The following is an 18,278-nucleotide window of genomic DNA, read 5'->3' on the forward strand; positions in this document are numbered from 1 at the left end:
ACACATTACCAACGACACTGTCAAAAAGAATGCAGGAGCGGACAGTTGCTCGGAACACTCTCTTGCCTCTAGGTTGGGAAACTGCCTCAAAAATACAGTGATTAATGGCATGAAGATGCAGAAGGCAGTGGAAACCACTGCATTAAAGACACATGATGTGTATCCACAGGACATGTGGTCCATAGCTGAAAAAGTGTTGTGATGGTCTCTTCATGGGCAAAAGATTCTGGATTTCTCTCCCATTGAGATCTCCAGGAGGGAACTGCCAAGGGGAGATGACCGTGAGAGAAAAATGGAATAACCAATGAAGGGACCCTTTCCTGACTCAGAGCATGGAATGTCAGATGTTTGAACATAGTAAGAAAGCTAGAAAGCCTGAAAATTGAAACACAAAGAGTCAATAGGCTGTAGTGGGTTCAGTGAAGTAAAATTGAAAGAAAATAAGGATTTTCGTTCTGAGGAATTTAGGGTAATGTCAACAACAGCAGAAAATGCTGTTGTGACAGTAGGAGTGATTGTGAATAGGAAAGCATGGCAGAAAGTGAGCCACACACCGTTGGGGTGGCTTGCGGAGTATAAATGTAGATGTAGGGTTGTTCACATCAGATTTAGCATCAAACCAGTTGCAACATCAATAGTTTAGGTGTATGTGCCAATGTCACAAGCAGAATTTGAGAGAAAGACAGAGAGAGAAAGTATATAGGGATATTGCATAGGTAATTCAATATGTAAATGGAGATGAAAATTATCATGGGGGACTGGAATGCAGTTGTAGGGAAGTACCAGAAGAAAGGGTTAGATAGCAGGAATGAGAAAGAAGAAAAACTAATTGAGTTTTGCAATAAACTGTGGATGGTGATAGTGAATAATTTGTTCAGGGAGTGCAAGAGGATGTTGTGTATGTGGTAAAGACCCAGAGAAACAGAAAGATTTCAGCCAGATTACATCATGGTCACACATATCCTGAAATCATGCGTTGGAGATTAAGGGATACCCAGGAGTAGATGTAGACTCAGGTCACAATTTAGGAATGATGAAGAGTAGACTGAGGTTTAAGAGAATCATACAGAGGAATCAGTGTGGAAGGAAGTGTTGCATTTGAAGTTTGCTAAGGATGTGGATACTGTGATTTTCCCTATCACAGTAGGCAGTTCAGTTGAAGGGAAATGGACATCTATAAAAAGGCCAGTCTCAGATGTTGAATGGTCAGACATAGGTACAAGGAAGAAACCTTAGGTAACAGAAGAAATACTTCAATTGATCAATGACAGGAGGAATGAATAAATAAAAGTGCAGGGCAGCCAAGGTGAAAGTATTGCAGGAAAAATGTGAAGAAATCGAAAAAGAAGTGATCATCAGATAGGTTGACATGGCATATAGAAAAGTCAGAATGATGATCAATGAAATTAAAAGCATGAGTGATAACATTAAGAATGTAATGTCAATTTCACTCTTAAATGCTGAGGAAGGTCTGCATAAGTGGAAAGAGTACATTGAAGGCCTCTATGGGGAGGGCTTGTCTGATGAATTGATAGAAGAAGAAACTAAAGTTGATGAGGAACACATAAGGGATCCAGTATTAGAGTCAACATTTAAAAGAGCTCTAGAATGCTAGAGAGCAAATAAAGCAGAAGGGATAGATAACATTCTGTGAGAATTTCGAAAATCTTTGGGGAATGTGACAGCCTAGGTGCAGAAATTATCACACAATCAGCTTAACATATCATGCATCCAAGCTGCTGACAGAAGTAACATACAGAAGAATGGGAAAGAAAATTGAGGATCTGTTGGATGCTAATCAGTTTGACTTTATGAAAGGTAAAAGCACCAGAGAGACAGTTCTAACTTTGCACTTGATAATGGAAGCAAGACTGATGTAAAATCAAGATATGCTCATAGGATTTGTCAATCAAGGAAAAACATTCAGCCGTGTGAAATGGTGCAAGATGTTTGAAATTTTGAGAAGAACAGGAGTAAGCCATGGGGCAAGACCTAATGATATGCAATATGTGCAAGTATTGAGAGGGAACACTAAGATTGGAAGACCAAGAATGAATGCTTTGATTAAAAGGGATATAAGGCAGGGACACAGTCTCTTGCCCCTTCTGTTCAATGTATACATAAAAAAGCGATGACGGACTAAAAAAAAGGTTCAAGAGTGCAATTAAAATTGAGAGTGAAAGGATATCCATAGGGTGAAAGGTTATCCGTAATAAGATTAACTGATGACAGTGCTGTCATAAGTGAAAGTGAAGAAGAATTACAGGATCTATCGAATGGAATGAACTGTCTAATAAGTACAGAATGGGGATTGAGAGTAAACCACAAAAAGACGAAAGTAATAAGACTAGCAAGAAACTTAACATAAAAAAAGCAGACAAGCACAGGCAGAGAGACCATTCGTGGCCAAAATAAATCTACTGGTATCAGACTTAGGCCTTAATATGTGAAAAAAATTTCTGGGAATGTATGTTTGGAGCACGGAAACGTATGGTATTGAAACATGCATTGAGGCAAAACTAGAACAGAAGAAAAACAAAGCGTTTGAGATGTGGTGCTATAGAAGAACTTTGAAAATCAGTGGACTGATAAGATAAGGAATGAAGAGATTCTCCGCACAGTTGGTGAAGAAAGGAACTTATGGAAAACACAGACAAGAAGAAGGGACAGGATGATAGGACATGTGTTACAGCATCAATGAATAATATCCATGGTACTAAAGGGAGCTGTAGAGGGTAAAAAATGCAGGGAAAGACAAACATCAGAATACATCCATCAAATAATTGAGGACATAGCATAGGGTGCAAGTGCTACTCTGAAATGAAAGAGGTTGGGGGGGGGGGGGGCGGTGCAGTTGTCACCAGCCTGCTATCTACCAAGATTAATGGCCACTGCCAAAATGTTGCCAAGATTAAAGTTTTCCACCTGGTGAGACATCATGGTCAGTTTCAGTGGCAACTCCTCGGTCCAGGTCGTGAAGATCCCCTTCCCTCCACTACCAGCTTCTCTGAACTGTGCAGATAGTGCAACACATCCGTCGCCCCCATAATTGCCCTGCTGAAATGCTGCACTGGCATTGTGCATTTGGCTGATGCAATGTGTGTGTGTTTCAGGAAACATTCCTCACACACAAAGAAAGAAAATATGTTATGTGGACATGTGTCCGGAAACGCTTACTTTCCATGTTAGAGCTCATTTTATTATTTCTCTTCAAATCACATTAATCATGGAATGGAAACACACAGCAACAGAACGTACCAGCATGACTTCTAACACTTTGTTACAGGAAATGTTCAAAATGTCCTCCGTTAGCGAGGATACATGCATCCACCCTCCGTTGCATGGGATCCCTGATGCGCTGATGCAGCCCTGGAGAATGGCGTATTGTATCACAGCCGTCCACAATATGAGCACGAAGAGTCTCTACATTTGGTACCGGAGTTGCGTAGACAAGAGCTTTCAAATGCCCCCATAAATGAAAGTCAAGAGGGTTGAGGTCAGGAGAGTGTGGAGGCCATGGAATTGGTCTGCCTCTACCAATCCATCGGTCACCGAATCTGTTGTTGAGAAGCGTATGAACACTTTGACTGAAATGTGCAGGAGCTCCATCGTGCATGAACCACATGTTGTGTCGTACTTGTAATGGCACATGTTCTAGCAGCACAGGTAGAGTATCCCGTATGATATCATGATAATGTGCTCCATTGAGCATAGGTGGAAGAACAAGGGGCCCAATCAAGACATCACCAACAATGCCTGCCCAAACGTTCACAGAAAATCTGTGTTGATGACGTGATTGCACAATTGCGTGCGGATTCTCGTCAGCCCACACATGTTGATTGTGAAAATTTACAATTTGATCACGTTGGAATGAAGCCTCATCTGTAAAGAGAACATTTGCACTGAAATGAGGATTGACACATTGTTGGATGAACCATTCGCAGAAGTGTACCCATGGAGGCCAGTCAGCTGCTGATAGTGCCTGCACACGCTGTACATGGTACGGAAACAACTGGTTCTCCCGTAGCACTCTCCATACACTGACGTGGTCAACGTTACCTTGTACAGCAGCATCTACTCTGACGCTGACATTAGGGTTATCGTCAACTGCACGAAGAATTGCCTCATCCACTGCAGGTGTCCTCGTCGTTCTAGGTCTTCCCCAGTCGCGAGTCATAGGCTGGAATGTTCTGTGCTCCCTAAGATGCCGATCAATTGCTTCAAACGTCTTCCTGTCGGGACACCTTCGTTCTGGAAATCTGTCTCGATAAAAACATACCGCGCCACGGCTATTGCCCCGTGCTAATCCATACAACAAATGGGCATCTGCCAACCGCATTTGTAAACATTGCACTGACTGCAAAACCACGTTCGTGATGAACACTAACCTGTTGATCCTACGTACTGATGTGCTTGATGCTAGTACTGTAGAGCAATGAGTCACATGTCAACACAAGCACCGAAGTCAACATTACCTTCCTTCAGTTGGGCGGCATGTCAACACAAGCACCAAAGTCAACATTACCTTCCTTCAATTGGGCCAACTGGCGGTGAATCGAGGAAGTACATTACATACTGACGAAACTAAAATGAGCTCTAACATGGAAATTAAGCATTTCCAGACACATGTCCACATAACATCTTTTCTTTATTTGTGTGTGAGGAATGTTTCCTGAAAGTTTGGCCGTACCTTTTTGTAACACCCTGTATATTAGAGGTAACCCCCTTACTTCCTTGGACCTTTTCACTGTGCACTTATTTGAACAATACTTCACTGTATTTTGGCTGACAGGAGAGTTATCATTATTGCAAAAAGTGCCAATGGGAGACACCTCTGCACGAAGTTGGGATAGCTGTTGGGAATCTGTGAAGTGTCAACAATGCCGCTAACACATCATTAAGAGTTCAGTTGTTCATTCACAATCTGAAGGCACCTGAGTGTTGAACATGAATGTGAACCCAGGAGACTCTGATGCTGGCTTGCACGTTGAAGTCTTGTATTGGCAGCACTCTATGATGAGGTGTTGTCGGAGGATGGTCATTTGTTCCATCTGTAGATGGTAGGCAGCAAGCGGAATGATGTTCATTCAGTGAAAGCCATCATCTGGAGAACATCTTTGGTTAGTTTATAGACTGTGCTGGAGATCTAGGATTTAGATTCACTATAGTATCATAATTATGGAATCAGGTGCTAGTGCTATGAAGGCCATTAATCCCAGTGATCAACTGATGATAAGAGCTGGAGTACTTAAAGGGAGCTAGTGTGAGGCTGTGATGCCAAGTTTGGTTCATAATAACCAAATTTGTCCACCTTATTCTGCTACATCCACTTAACAGGCTGTTAACTACTGTGTCAGTCACTCCTTTATGATCTGAATTAACAGATACAGTTTCTTGCAACGTGCCTTACAAGCTAATGAATATGCTTGTCTCACTTGCTTTGGTTTTTGGTCCTTTTTTTTCCTGCTGAATGCTTATTCCTTACTTGGCAGACAATATCGTCGACCTGACACACTTGCAACATAATGACTCACTTCCTACTTCCACCTCTGTCTCTGGCAGACTTGAATATGCCTGAGGCAGCATGATTGAGCTTTAAAAAAAAAATTTCTGATTTTACCCCTTACTATTTTGTGCCGTAACAAATGCCATCATCTTCAACAGGCAATGAATAACAAACCATAGCTTGCCTTTTCTGTCCTTTGCAACATCATATTGACCACGATGCCTTCTCCATACAGAAGTAGTAACAATCAGATCCATCAAATTGAGTTTTGCTTCACATTACCTGTGAATGCAAAGAAGTTGTTGAAAAGGACTCTCTTTAAGTGGGATGCAAAAACTTACTAGTTTACACTTGCAGCTTAACTTAAAGCAAAAATTAGAATCTTACATCACACAGACTAGGAAAGATATTTTTTGAAAATAGAGGGAAACATTCCACGTGGGAAAAATATATCTAAAAACAAAGATGAGCGCTGGCAGGTCGATAGACACACAAACAAACACAAACATACACGTTGTTTGTGTTTGTTAGTGTGTCTATCGACCTGCCAGCGCTTTATATATATATATGGTCAAATATTAGATAACAACATTGAATATTATAAATAAATATTTTGAACAGTGGAAATCCAGCATGGAATAGCAATAATATTATGAAAGTGATAGACTGCTGCTCACCATGTGGAGGAGGTGGTGAGTAGCAGATGGGCACAACAAAAAGACTGCTACGATTTGAACTTTTGTTGAAAAGGCCTTTTTCTAAAGTAGAAAACACACACACACATACACACAAGCACAGCTCGCACATGATAACTGCCTCTGGCCACCAAAATGAGACTGTGCACAGCAACTGCACCTGATGGAAAAAGGCAATGTACGGTAAGGAGGAGGCAAGGGCCAGGAGGTGAAGGGATAGAAAAGTAGGGGTGTGGGAAGATGTAATGGTGCTTGTGGGAGAGTACAGGGATGTGGTGGGACATGGTATGGCTGCTAGGAGCATTTGAAAGATTTGGGGAGGGGGGGGAGTGAGTGGAAAGGAGAGAAATAGGGGAGGCATAAAAGACTGATAGGTGCATTGAATAGAATGATGTCTGTAGTGCTGGAATGGAAGCAGAGAAGCGGATTGGTGGCTGAAGAATGGGCAGTAGTGTAGGTTGAGGCCAGGGGGGTGTTCCCACCTGTGCAATTCAGAAAAGCTGGTGCTGACAGGAAGGATCCTTCCTGTCAGAATAAATATTTGGCACATATCTTTTCTTTAGGCTCAGTTTTCCTACCTGCAAACTTGTTTTTATGTTACACGTAAGGTTTACCTTCACTTCCATGATGTTTCATTTCATCTCAAATTGATTCTACTTGTTTCTTATATCCATTGTTTGTACAAAATGCTCTCAAAAATAAGACTGAAAACAACAAACTGAAGGCATAGTCAACAGATTTTAATCCAAAGAATAAGGTTAGATCTTACAATGTAGACAAGACTCACAGTGAACTGTAAAAACTTGGTCACACTTAGCCCATTTTACACTTTAGTCTGAGCTCTGGGCCAGCACATACAGTCTCTCCTGCCACTTGCTGAATCTTGTTGCCACCACTGTCAATGCTCATGGCATTTAGCCTGGTTTTGAAGTTATTGACAATGGTATTTAGATTTGTTTTTTGGATTTCACTTATTTTTTAAAATTTTGACACTTACAAGGGGAGGCCGCCAATTGTGAAATTCAGATTCGATTCATACTGCGCATAATAAAAGCTCACGGCCAGAGGTGTAATGTGGCAAAGCACCAAGATGCACTTCTCAGCCGTTGTCGAGAAAATCGACAGTTAAAAGAAACCGTTGCGGTGAAATACTCTCTACGATTAATAATTTTCTACAGCGTCGTGGCGCAGCAGTAAGCGCTGTAGAAAAATCATTAATCGCAGAGAGTATTTCACCGCAACGGTTTCTTTTAACTGTAGATTTTCTCGACAGCGTCTGAGAAGTGCATCTTGGTGCTTTGCCACATTACACCTCTGGCCGTGAGCTTTTATTATGCGCAGTATGAATCGAATCTGAATTTCACAATTGGTGGCCTCTCCTTGTTAGCCCATTATTGATGTCCGGTCCATGTTGTTATTGATTTGGCCATATAGCTATCATGTAGAAAGATGCTGAAAGGATTTGTCCAATATATTACAAAAATATTTTAACATCTACACAAAAAATTGTCCAGTATTAAACAGAATGGGATGGGTAATTGGCCACAGACTTTTCTAATGAACCGTCCCAGAATTCACTTCAGTGACATAGGAAAAATATGGAAAACCTAAGTCTGGTTGCTCTCCTTCCAAATGCAAATCATATAGCTTAACACTGCCATATCTCAACCGTTTGTTTGTATAAGGAATGCTCAGTAATGTCATCATGAACGTACTACGAACAGATTACACCGTGCACGAGATCTGTAAACAATTACATTACTATAACATGAAGTACATTTATTACCTATAGAAAGATAAACACATGAACTCCTAGCAACACAGCTTCATCCATAACACTTCATTACTCTTTGTATGTCAGACTCACTTAATCAATTTGATGCATATGTAACAACTACATTTGTAACAAAGAAAACAGAAAACCACAGCAGTAACAATCTTGTGTAAATACTCACACTGTAACAACAGTATACTCATTGTAAATAAAAATATGCATAACAGTTTCACAAATGATTTGTATTTTTGTAAGCTAAATTGTTTACTTAAAATGTAAAACTGTTTCTCGAGTTGACATGTTTTTTACTCGCATTCTGCAAGCTCTTGATGTATACTGGCAGTGCATTATAAATTTTGACACCAATGTCGCTCTGATGTCTTTGAGTACAAGTTTTTCTTGGTCACTCCACATAATGTGAAGCACAGTTGCAAGTATTATAATCATAGATATTTGCAGTGCATAGCGGGAAGGGGGCATGTGCTCCCCCTGGAGTCTGGAATACAGAGATTTTATAAATTACAGAATTCTTATAGACTTCTAGAAATGGATAATCATCAATTTTCTGGTGTAAAAACATTTATTGTCACCTATAAAATTTAGTTTTTTCATAATACCCCTCAAAACTGACCAACTCATGTATATAAAAAGTGGCTATTAGAGTCTTGCTTCCCCTGGATAAATTTTTGCAGGCTTATATGGTGGTATCTATGATAGTCGCTGTTAGTTTTTATATCTCTGAGCTTGGCACTGATTATTGATGCACATTTGTACCAGTATGTGTATAAGGGTGCTACTGTAAGTATAAACATTTTTCAAATAGGAACTTGCAGTGTACCCCTGTAGCACTGTGAGACATGATTCAAGTAGCTCTTTTCTGTAATGCAAAAATTTCTTTAAATTAGCATAAGTTTTTCAAGAGAATACTACTCCACAAGCTACAACAGATCAGAAGCACTGAAAATAAATATCAATCAAACATCTTTTCTGGTGCAAACTTTTCAAATGATTCTCAGATTAAAACATGCTGAATGAAGCCTTTTGAAAAGTTACATCGTATAATCTTTTCAACAGGTGTTCATAACAGATCATGGATCATCGTCTTTCTAACATTTGATCCAAATGGTAGCAGGCTGTGATTCACCACACTGTGTATGGTGCAGATTGATTAGTGGCCCACCCATATTTGTTCCCCATAAAGCAATCTATTAGAATAATTACCATACGTGTATTGACACATGTATTTGAGTTATTATTATTATTAATTTCATCTTATAGCCTTTCTGAACATACACTAATAGGTACATAATTAATCACAAATTATTGTTTAAATTTGACTGCCAGACAGCAGAACTCAGTGTCACTACATGCAAGGCATCCAGACAAGTTTTAAATGCATTAAGTGATCAGTTCTCCAAAATATATTTTGTTGACTGTTCTCCACACCACAGTCACATGTAACACTTTCACAAAAACTCCATTCAACATGAAAGCAGTCTTCCCAAAGAGTGTGGATGTCCTGTGTCGTAGCAAGAACAAATCTGATTTACGGAACACAGTACTTTATAGAGTCAACGTAAGATACAGAGAAGTACAGGTTGTGCGTAGCACTGAACACACTGAAAGAACAACAGTAATACAGGTTACAGAATAGGACAAGCACTCATTTGTGATTGCTTAAATGATACTGTTTCTTTGGCGGCTAACCGCAGCCCACCAGGGGACAAACACCGATGGCCTCTATAAGCGACATGTGAACTGTATTGACATGCACTCTCTGAAATCGTGAAGCTACATAACTACTCCCATACAATTGGTGAGAAAGCCACATACGTACTTAAAAACACTAGGCACAGAAAAATGCAGGGTACAGAAAAAATGCAGTAGTACTGAAAGAAATCACTAGTATTGAAAAAAAAAAAAAACGGTACTGAAAAAAGCACTGGTACCATGAAAAAAAAGCACTGATTGCACAATGCACTGAGATTTTTAGTCACACTAAACACCAATGACGGCACTGATGTCCATTTCATCGCCCGACGATGGCGGCTGCAGTATGTGGCTTGCACACACCGGTGAGTAGGGGTAAGTGATGAGGGGGTGTTTTGGTGCACTATCCCACCTTTCGTGAGAGGCCATAGGGCAGAACTGGAGATGGAATCTCCACAGTGACATCCTCATTAAGGTCAGCAGGGGCATTGGAGATAGTGGCCACATAGGACCGAGCAACGGAGTTGGCTGTGGCTGCAGCAGCATCAGGGGCAGAGACCCCGACAGCGATCTGCCAGGCAGTGACCCCTGCTGAGGCATGAACCGGACCATCTGCAGTACAGGAACAGGATGCAGGGCAGGGGAGCAATGAGTGCTCCAGAACAGATGTGTCCCCCCCCCCCCCCCATGTGTGTGACCCCAGCTGGTAGAAGTGACAGGACATCCGCCCATTAGGAGTGCATGCATCACACAGGTGTCAACCCCGGTGGCTCTTGATGGTGACAGGAACTTAGTTCGCCCAGAGGCCAAAATCACAAGCCCAGACAGCTACGCCCTGCCAGAGCCGTCGCAGAGCCACCAATGTCTGTGGATGTGGTGTCGGATACAGCAGGTGAAGGAGGGTCCATGGTTGGCATCCACATAACAGCTCAGCCACGCTCTTGTCCTCGGAAATGGTATGAACTCAAAAAATAGTCTAAAGCAACTTTAGGGGACCTGTCAGATACATAATTCACATCTGAATTTTAAACATACGAACCATGCGTTCAACCTCACCATTAGATTGACGTTGAAAGGTGGAGCTGTGAGATGGCGAACACCACTAGCCTGACAAACTGGTACCCATTATCGGTAATCACGTTATATGGAAGTCCCTCAATTGCAAAAACCTTAGACAAGGCTAAAATAGTAGCTAATATGGATGTGGACAGATAACGTGCTGCATAGGGAAACTTGGAATAGGCATCCACTAGAATAACCTGATATTGGTTTAGAAAGAGCCCAGCAAATTCAACATGTATGTGCTCCCATGTGCACAGCAGCATCAGCCAGGCTGAAGAAGACACCCATGGAGCTGTCTGCTGCTGAACACAGTGAGTGCAAGCAGCATTAAGCTGCATAATGTCCCTTTCTATGCCAACCAATACACATGCTGGCAGACCAAAGCTTTGGTGCGAGAGGTCCCCCAATGACTGACATGCAGAAGCTGCAGTACATTACGGCTTAATGAAGTGGTAATCATAATCGGGGGAGCAGCATCCTATGTAGCTAACAAAAGAACCCCATCAAATACAGAAAGGTGATGCTGGAGGGAGAAGCAATTTTCCAAGGATCCAAGGCATGGCCCAGGGGTTTTTCCAGTCACCCATGATGCACTAAAGAGAGGACAGGACTAAGTATATGATCCATGGTGTAGGGCGATGCTATCATGGCACTTGTGATGGGAAAACCATTGACTACGTTCTAGTTCTCAGTATGTAAACAGAAACAAAACAACTCACCCTGATCAAATGCTGGGTCCAGCCCAATCAGAATGTAAGATAAGGCATTGGCATTGGCACGCTGTGCTGTCGGCCAGTAATGGATCTGATAATGGAAACTGGAGAGGTAGAGTGTCCACTGCTGCAAATGGTGCACTGCCTTTTCTGGCGTGCAAGCTGAAGGCTTAAGAAGAGCAATCAATGGCTTGTGATCCATGATTAAATGGCACTTTGAATTATATAAGATGATGTGAAATTTCTTAAGGGAAAACACAATTGCTAAAGCCTCCTTTTCAAATTGACAATACCAATGCTTAGAAGCATAAGCAGTGGGTCATCCAGACCCATCTACATATGTTTACACCAACATTGTGCCAAGACCATACTGAGAGGCATCTGTAGCTAACACGAGATACTGACCCGGCTGAAAAGTGGCTTGACACGGGGCAGATTGAAACTTATATTTAAGCAAAATGAATGATTGGTTACAAGCTGGGGACCAGAAAAAAGACAAATTTTTACGTAAAAGTGCATGCCCTCTCCTGAGCAACGGTGGGCGCATCCTGTAAAAACATTTGGTAATACGCAACTTTATCTAGAAATGCATGCAGTTCCTTAATGGAGTTCGGCAGTGGCAAAGCCGTGACACATTGGTTTTACCCTTGTGCAAGAAACCTCAAAACCTAGGTATTCAACTGATGGCTGGAAAATTGGAATTTGACAAGATTGCACTTGAAACCCACAAACTGCAATACAAAACAACTGTTGGTGATTGCTAAGGTGGAAGAACCTGAAACAACAATATTGTTGAGGTAATTGATGCAGCTGGGTAAAGAGGCTGTCAACTGTTCTAAAAATATTAAAAAAATTGCAGGCATGCTAGTGGCACCAGAATCCAAGCCTTGATATTGGTATAGGCTGAAAGCTGTATTGATAATTAAGAGGCACCTAGTGAAGGTACGCTTCCAAAAAATCAATCTTGGAAAACTACTGGATGCCTAATAATTTTGCGAGTAACTCGTCAGGGTGGGGCAAAGGGTATGTATCTATCACGGACTGTGCATTAATCATGACACTGAAGTCGCCGCAACGGCAAAGCTTAGCCATTGGCTTCGTAAAGATGACTAGTGGTGTAGCCCATTCACTGGAAGAAATTGATTGAATGACATTGAGCAACGTTAATGGTCTAATTTGACGTTGACAGCGTAGCGCAATGCGATAGGCACCTACCCAACCAGAAAAAACAAGGGCAGGCGAGCTCTTTCATGGTAATGTGGGCTGAAAACCGATAGCAGAGCTGAGCCCAGGGCAAAACTGTGACAGAAACTCAGAGCAGAGGGACTCCAGTTGCTGATGTGGAACTTGATCTGACGCAAAATTTACCCCTATGGCAATGTAGAAACCAAAAGCATTAAACACATATAACCGAAACTGGTCTGAGTTACACACTGATGCAGTGCAGTCTTTCTTTCAACACTTGTTGTAAACAGCCCAATGTTTAGGGCATGTAGCATGTTCCTGTTCGACAAAGCAGTACAGGCAAGACAGAAGAGGGGCATGAAGCTGCTGTTGTGATGCAGCCTATTCTGCTGTGTCCATCTTAGGTCATACTGCAGTAAAGGCTACCCCGTCATCCTGAATACTTGTAGCTTGCCTAACGTGGGTTGACTGAACAACATCCGATACCTCCCCCCACGCAACAGTCTGATCATCTGCAGCTTGTGACACTACAAAGGACTGTACTATATTGAGCACATCCGTAAGCGTCGGATTCTCACATTGAAGTGCTGTTTCTCGAATTTCTTTATCCAGGGTGAGATGAGTAATATCATGCACCATGTGATAAGTGTAGGATTCGTGATGGCTATTAGTGACAAATTTACAATGACAGTTCAACCCGTGTAATTCTGTAGCCCAGGCTAGATTGATTTGGTTGTTTCTGACAATAGTAAAACTCTACACTCATTGCAGTGATATGCCTTCTGTCACAGTAACAGGTTGAGAGAAGCTCACACATTTCATCAAATGATAAGCTGGCTAGTTCTCGCAAAAGTGAAAGTAGGCCCAACAACTGACACATGCGCGACAAAAGCCAGGAAAGAAAGAAAGCCTCACACAGGTCTGCATTCCCCATGCAAAAAAACCTAGAAATGTTGGCGTAACTGTGTCTTATTGGAGTCTCAGTCTTCAGCCAATTCATCATTTGCTAGAAAGGGCAATGGTTGCACTGATGGAAGAGTAACCTGTCGCGAACACACAGATGCCACCTGATGGAGAGCGGTGGTGAGAGCTTGCTGTTGTTCCGCAAATGCTTGCTGCTGGGCAGTGAGGCATTGGAGTATTTCATCCAATGATACGTTTGTCAGCTGACTTAGCACTGACACTAACAAGCAGAGAAAACCTAACCCACACTCGTCACCAAGTTTGTTATAGCAGTAAAAACATGATTTATGGAACATAGTGCTGTATTGAATCAACATAGGATACAATGAAGTCCGGTTGCATGTAGCACTGAACACACTGAATGGACAACAATAATACAGGTTACAGAATAGGCCTAGCACTCACTTAAACAATACTGTTTCTTTGATGGATCACCAGAGCACACCAGGGGACTGACGCAGGTGGCCGCAATAGGTGGGCCTGTGAACTGTATGGACACGTGATCTCTGAAATTGCGCAAGTCATGAGTGAGGGTACATCTTCCTGCCCTGTCTATCCTCACTAAGGTGTAGTAATTTTTTCTGATTATGTTGACTGGAATTACTTTTGTTCATTTCTAAGGCTCCTGAATGACATTATTCTCAGCTTTACAAGCTTATTGAAATTTCTGAATCGTGTATTTCACTTACACAATCAGATATAACTGTGAAACAAGGCAGTACAGATGTCTTCCAGTAAAAAAGTACATTTCTAAATTAGTTTTTGTTTCATATTTCCTGCTTATCTTGAATACAAAGAAAACTGATGTTTGTTGCATTATTTAAATGTGATTTATTGTTCCATATTGGGTTAAAACACACATTTTTCTTTTCTCTTTCAGAAATTACTTTATTATCATTTTATGTTTTATTTGATGCATCAAGCAATTATCAGCCAAAACCTAGAAGTGTAAAACAGTGATTATTTTGTGCCAAATTAGAGTCTGCTTGGTACATTAATCGTATGACAGTGTTGTGTGTAATAACTTCAAATACACTTCGTTTCTTTTCTTTTCAGGTACACAAAACAGGGAAGTCTGAAAGATCAGACAGATTGTGCACCAAATAATGGTTATTATTTCCTACCACTGTATGACAAAGGAGAATATGTCCTTAAAGTAATGAACTATCTTTCTTCAGTTTACTATTTTTATCAGTGAATAATTGCTGCTACTAACAGAAACTTTTTCAGATACATCCACCAGCAGGTTGGACATTTGAACCAGAAGTAGTTTCATTGAATGTGGATGGAACAACAGATGCATGCAGCAAAGGGCAAGATATCAATTTTATATTTAAAGGGTTTGCAATATCAGGCAAGGTATGCTATTTATTATTTGCAAAACAGTTGGAAATCAGACCACATTATTTTTGACTGTTATTAGTGTAAATATTTAATTTAATTTGTATTTTGACTTGGTTTTAATTTCAGGTTGTCAGTGCAGGTGCTCGCCAAGGTCCCAAGGGAGTGAAAGTTGCACTTTCACTCGAGGGACAGTCTGCTGCTCCTCATTTGTATGAAACGAGCACAGGTGATGATGGTAGTTTCCAGTTTACTCCAGTTCTTCCAGGCCAGTACATTATAAAGGCCTCACACCCAAAATGGAAAATGGTGCAAGACATTGTACAAGTTCAAGTTACCAAGGGAAATGCAGATGTTGGTGACAGAAGTCTTGTTGTAGCGGGATATGATGTCTCTGGTTCAGTCACGAGTGATGATGAACCAATTAAAGGAGTTAGCTTTGTTCTGTTTCACACAGAAGAGGTAAATCTGAATTGTAATTTAAGCAGCAAATTTTTGAAAATTAAAACTTGATATAGAAATAAAGGTGAAATGAGAATGAGACCAAAAGGAGCACTCAGAAGTACATACTTTGGAAGAAAATCTGCGCTGAATGAAAAGGAAAATTGGTTAGTGAAAAGACGGAATTAATTTAAAATGAGCTTATTTTACACAAAGGAAGTTTTGCCTTATCCTCATATTGATTTCTATTTACTGTAGAAACAGTTTGTCCTTCTCTTCAGTATCTAGGTGCAAATTTTATTTTTCAGCAGATGTTTAGGGTGATACGTCTTTTCACCGTTCCTTCTTTCTACTGCCTGCCTTGCTGACTGTGTTTTCCATCAAAAGTATATTTCCATTCATAAATACATTAAATTCACACTCATTTGATCTACGACAAAATGAGTGGCAAAGTGAGAAATAAATATTGATACATCATCATCATAAACATCATCGTCATCATCATAATCATCATCTTCATCTTCTTCTGAAACATCCAAGTCCGGGTTGGGTCTGTTTGTGTAGAATATGTCTTTCTGTCCTCCATGTTTCTCTCTCCACCCTGTCCCAGTCTTCTCCTCTCTTCGTCACTCAGTCCTTCACTCTAACGGTCTATATGTCTCTCGGTCTTCTTCTCAGTCTCTTGCCTCCTATTTTCACGTCAAGGGACTGTCACAGTATCCTGCCAACTCCCATTCTTTTAACATGCCCACACCATCTTAATCTTTTCTGTAGTCTCCTGTATGGGATTCTCTTTCACTATTTCCTTCACGGACTCATTCCTTATTCTATCCTTTCTAGTAATTCCTATGAGTGTTGGGGTGTAACACACTCAGTACAACATTTGCTAACTTTTTGATGGTACATCTTTCTCAGACCAGGCTTCTTACATTCTATCGAAAACCACAGGCTTGCCGTTTCCTTTTATTTGCATCCTTGTCTTCTATTATGCTTCCCAGGTACCTGAAGTTTCCCACTTTCTTTAATACTTGCCCTCTAATACTTAAATTCACTGCTGCTGTCCCCATATTACATATTGTCACAATCACTTTACACTTCTTTGCATTAAATTTCAATCCATAATGTCCCACCACTTCCTCCCATACATGTAATGTTTCTCATACCTTTGCTTCTCCATATCCCCACACCTACATTATGTGATGAAAAGTATCTGGACACCTGGCTGAAAATAACTTAAAAGTTCGTGGTGCCCTCCATCGGAAATTTTGGAATTCAATGTGGTGTTGGCCTGCCCTTATCCTTGATGAGAGCTTCCACTCTCGCAAACATACGTTAAGTCAGGTGCTGGAAGGTTTCTTGGGGAATGGCAGCCCATTCTTCACAGAGTGCTGCACTGAGGAGAGGTATTGATGTCAGTCGGTGAAGCCTGGCCCGAAGTCAGTGTTCCAAAACATCCCAAAGGTGTTGTCGTACAACCAATCCACCACAGGCCATGCATTATGAACAGGTGCTCAATCGTGTTGAAAAATGCAGTAGCCATCCCGGAATTGCCCTTCAACAGTGGGAAGCAAGAAGGTGCTTAAAACATAAGTGTAGGCCTGTGCTGTGATAGTGCCACTCAAAACAACAAGGAGTGCAAGCCCCCTCCATGAAAAACACGACCACTTTATAACACTATCACCTCTGAATTTTACTGTTGGTACTACACACACTAGCAGATGACATTCACTGGGCATTCGCCATTCCCACACCTGCCATTGGATCGCCACATTGTGTACCGTGGTTCGTCACTCCACATGTTTTTCCACTGTTCAGTCATCCAATGATTATGCTCTTTACACCAAGCAAGGCATGGTTTGGCATTTACTGTCATGATGTGTGGCTTATGAGCAACCGGTCGACCATGAAATACAAGTTTTCTCACCTCCCACGTAACTGTCATAGTACTTGCAGTGGATCCTGATGCAGTTTGGAATTCCTGTGTGATGGTCTGGAAAGATGTCTGCCTATGACACATTACGACCTCCATCAATTGCCTGCGGTCTCTTGTCAGTCAACAGACGAGGTCGGTGTGTGTACACTTTTGTGCTGTATGTGTCTCTTTATGTTTCCACTTCACTGTCACATTGGAAACAGTAGACCTAGGGATGTTTAAGATTGTGGAAATCTCACTTACAGACGTATAACACAAGTGACACCCAATCACCTGACCACATTCGAGGTTCATGAGTTCCGCAGAGCACTCTCGCACGCTGCCTAATGACTACTGAGGTCGCTAATGGAGTACCTAGCAGTAGGTGGCAGCACAATGTACCTAATATGATAAAGTATTTTTTTGGAGGGGTTCAGATACTTTTGATCACTTAGTGTGTAAGTCATCTGCAAGTGCCATTTTTTCATATTTTCATCTCCTAATCACACTACCAGGCCTCTCATTATCCCATCCATAATGGTGATGAAAAGTAGAAGAGTGGATAGTGCACCCCCTTGCTTCAGTCTGTTTTTATGTTCAAACCATTCGATGTTCTCTCCTCCTACTTTTACACATCTCACACTTCCTTGATGCATTTCCTTTATTCTTTCCATAGTTGGGCCTCAAATTCCTGTTTTCTGAAGTGATTTCCATATCTTGCTTCTTTTCACATTATCGTGTGCCTACTCAGTGTCTAGGAACACTATTACTAAACTTTTGCCATATTCTTAGTTTATCTCTTGTAGCTGCCTTACACTACAAATTAGATCCACTGCAGATTTTTCTTGTTGGAGTCTTATTGTTCCTCTCTCCCCTCCTCCTGCAACTTTTCCTTACTCTCTTTTTCCAGAATCTTCTTAAATACCGGCAGCATGACACATGAAAGTAACTCTCCTATAAATTTCATGTAGTTTGT

The 18,278-nt window shown here is 41.2% G+C and overlaps 1 protein-coding gene across 1 annotated transcript in view; it reads left to right on the plus strand.

The window, feature by feature from the left end:
- LOC124789979 (nodal modulator 3) overlaps positions 1-18,278 on the plus strand; it is a 158,658-nt gene that overhangs the window by 6,452 nt on the left and 133,928 nt on the right. The window contains exons 2-4 of the mRNA XM_047257524.1: positions 14,665-14,764; positions 14,839-14,967; positions 15,079-15,411. Coding sequence (XP_047113480.1) covers positions 14,665-14,764; positions 14,839-14,967; positions 15,079-15,411 — 562 coding nt within the window. The remainder of the gene's footprint in view (positions 1-14,664; positions 14,765-14,838; positions 14,968-15,078; positions 15,412-18,278) is intronic.

This window comes from Schistocerca piceifrons, chromosome 1 (assembly GCF_021461385.2).
Source record: "Schistocerca piceifrons isolate TAMUIC-IGC-003096 chromosome 1, iqSchPice1.1, whole genome shotgun sequence".
NCBI lineage: Eukaryota > Metazoa > Arthropoda > Insecta > Orthoptera > Acrididae > Schistocerca > Schistocerca piceifrons.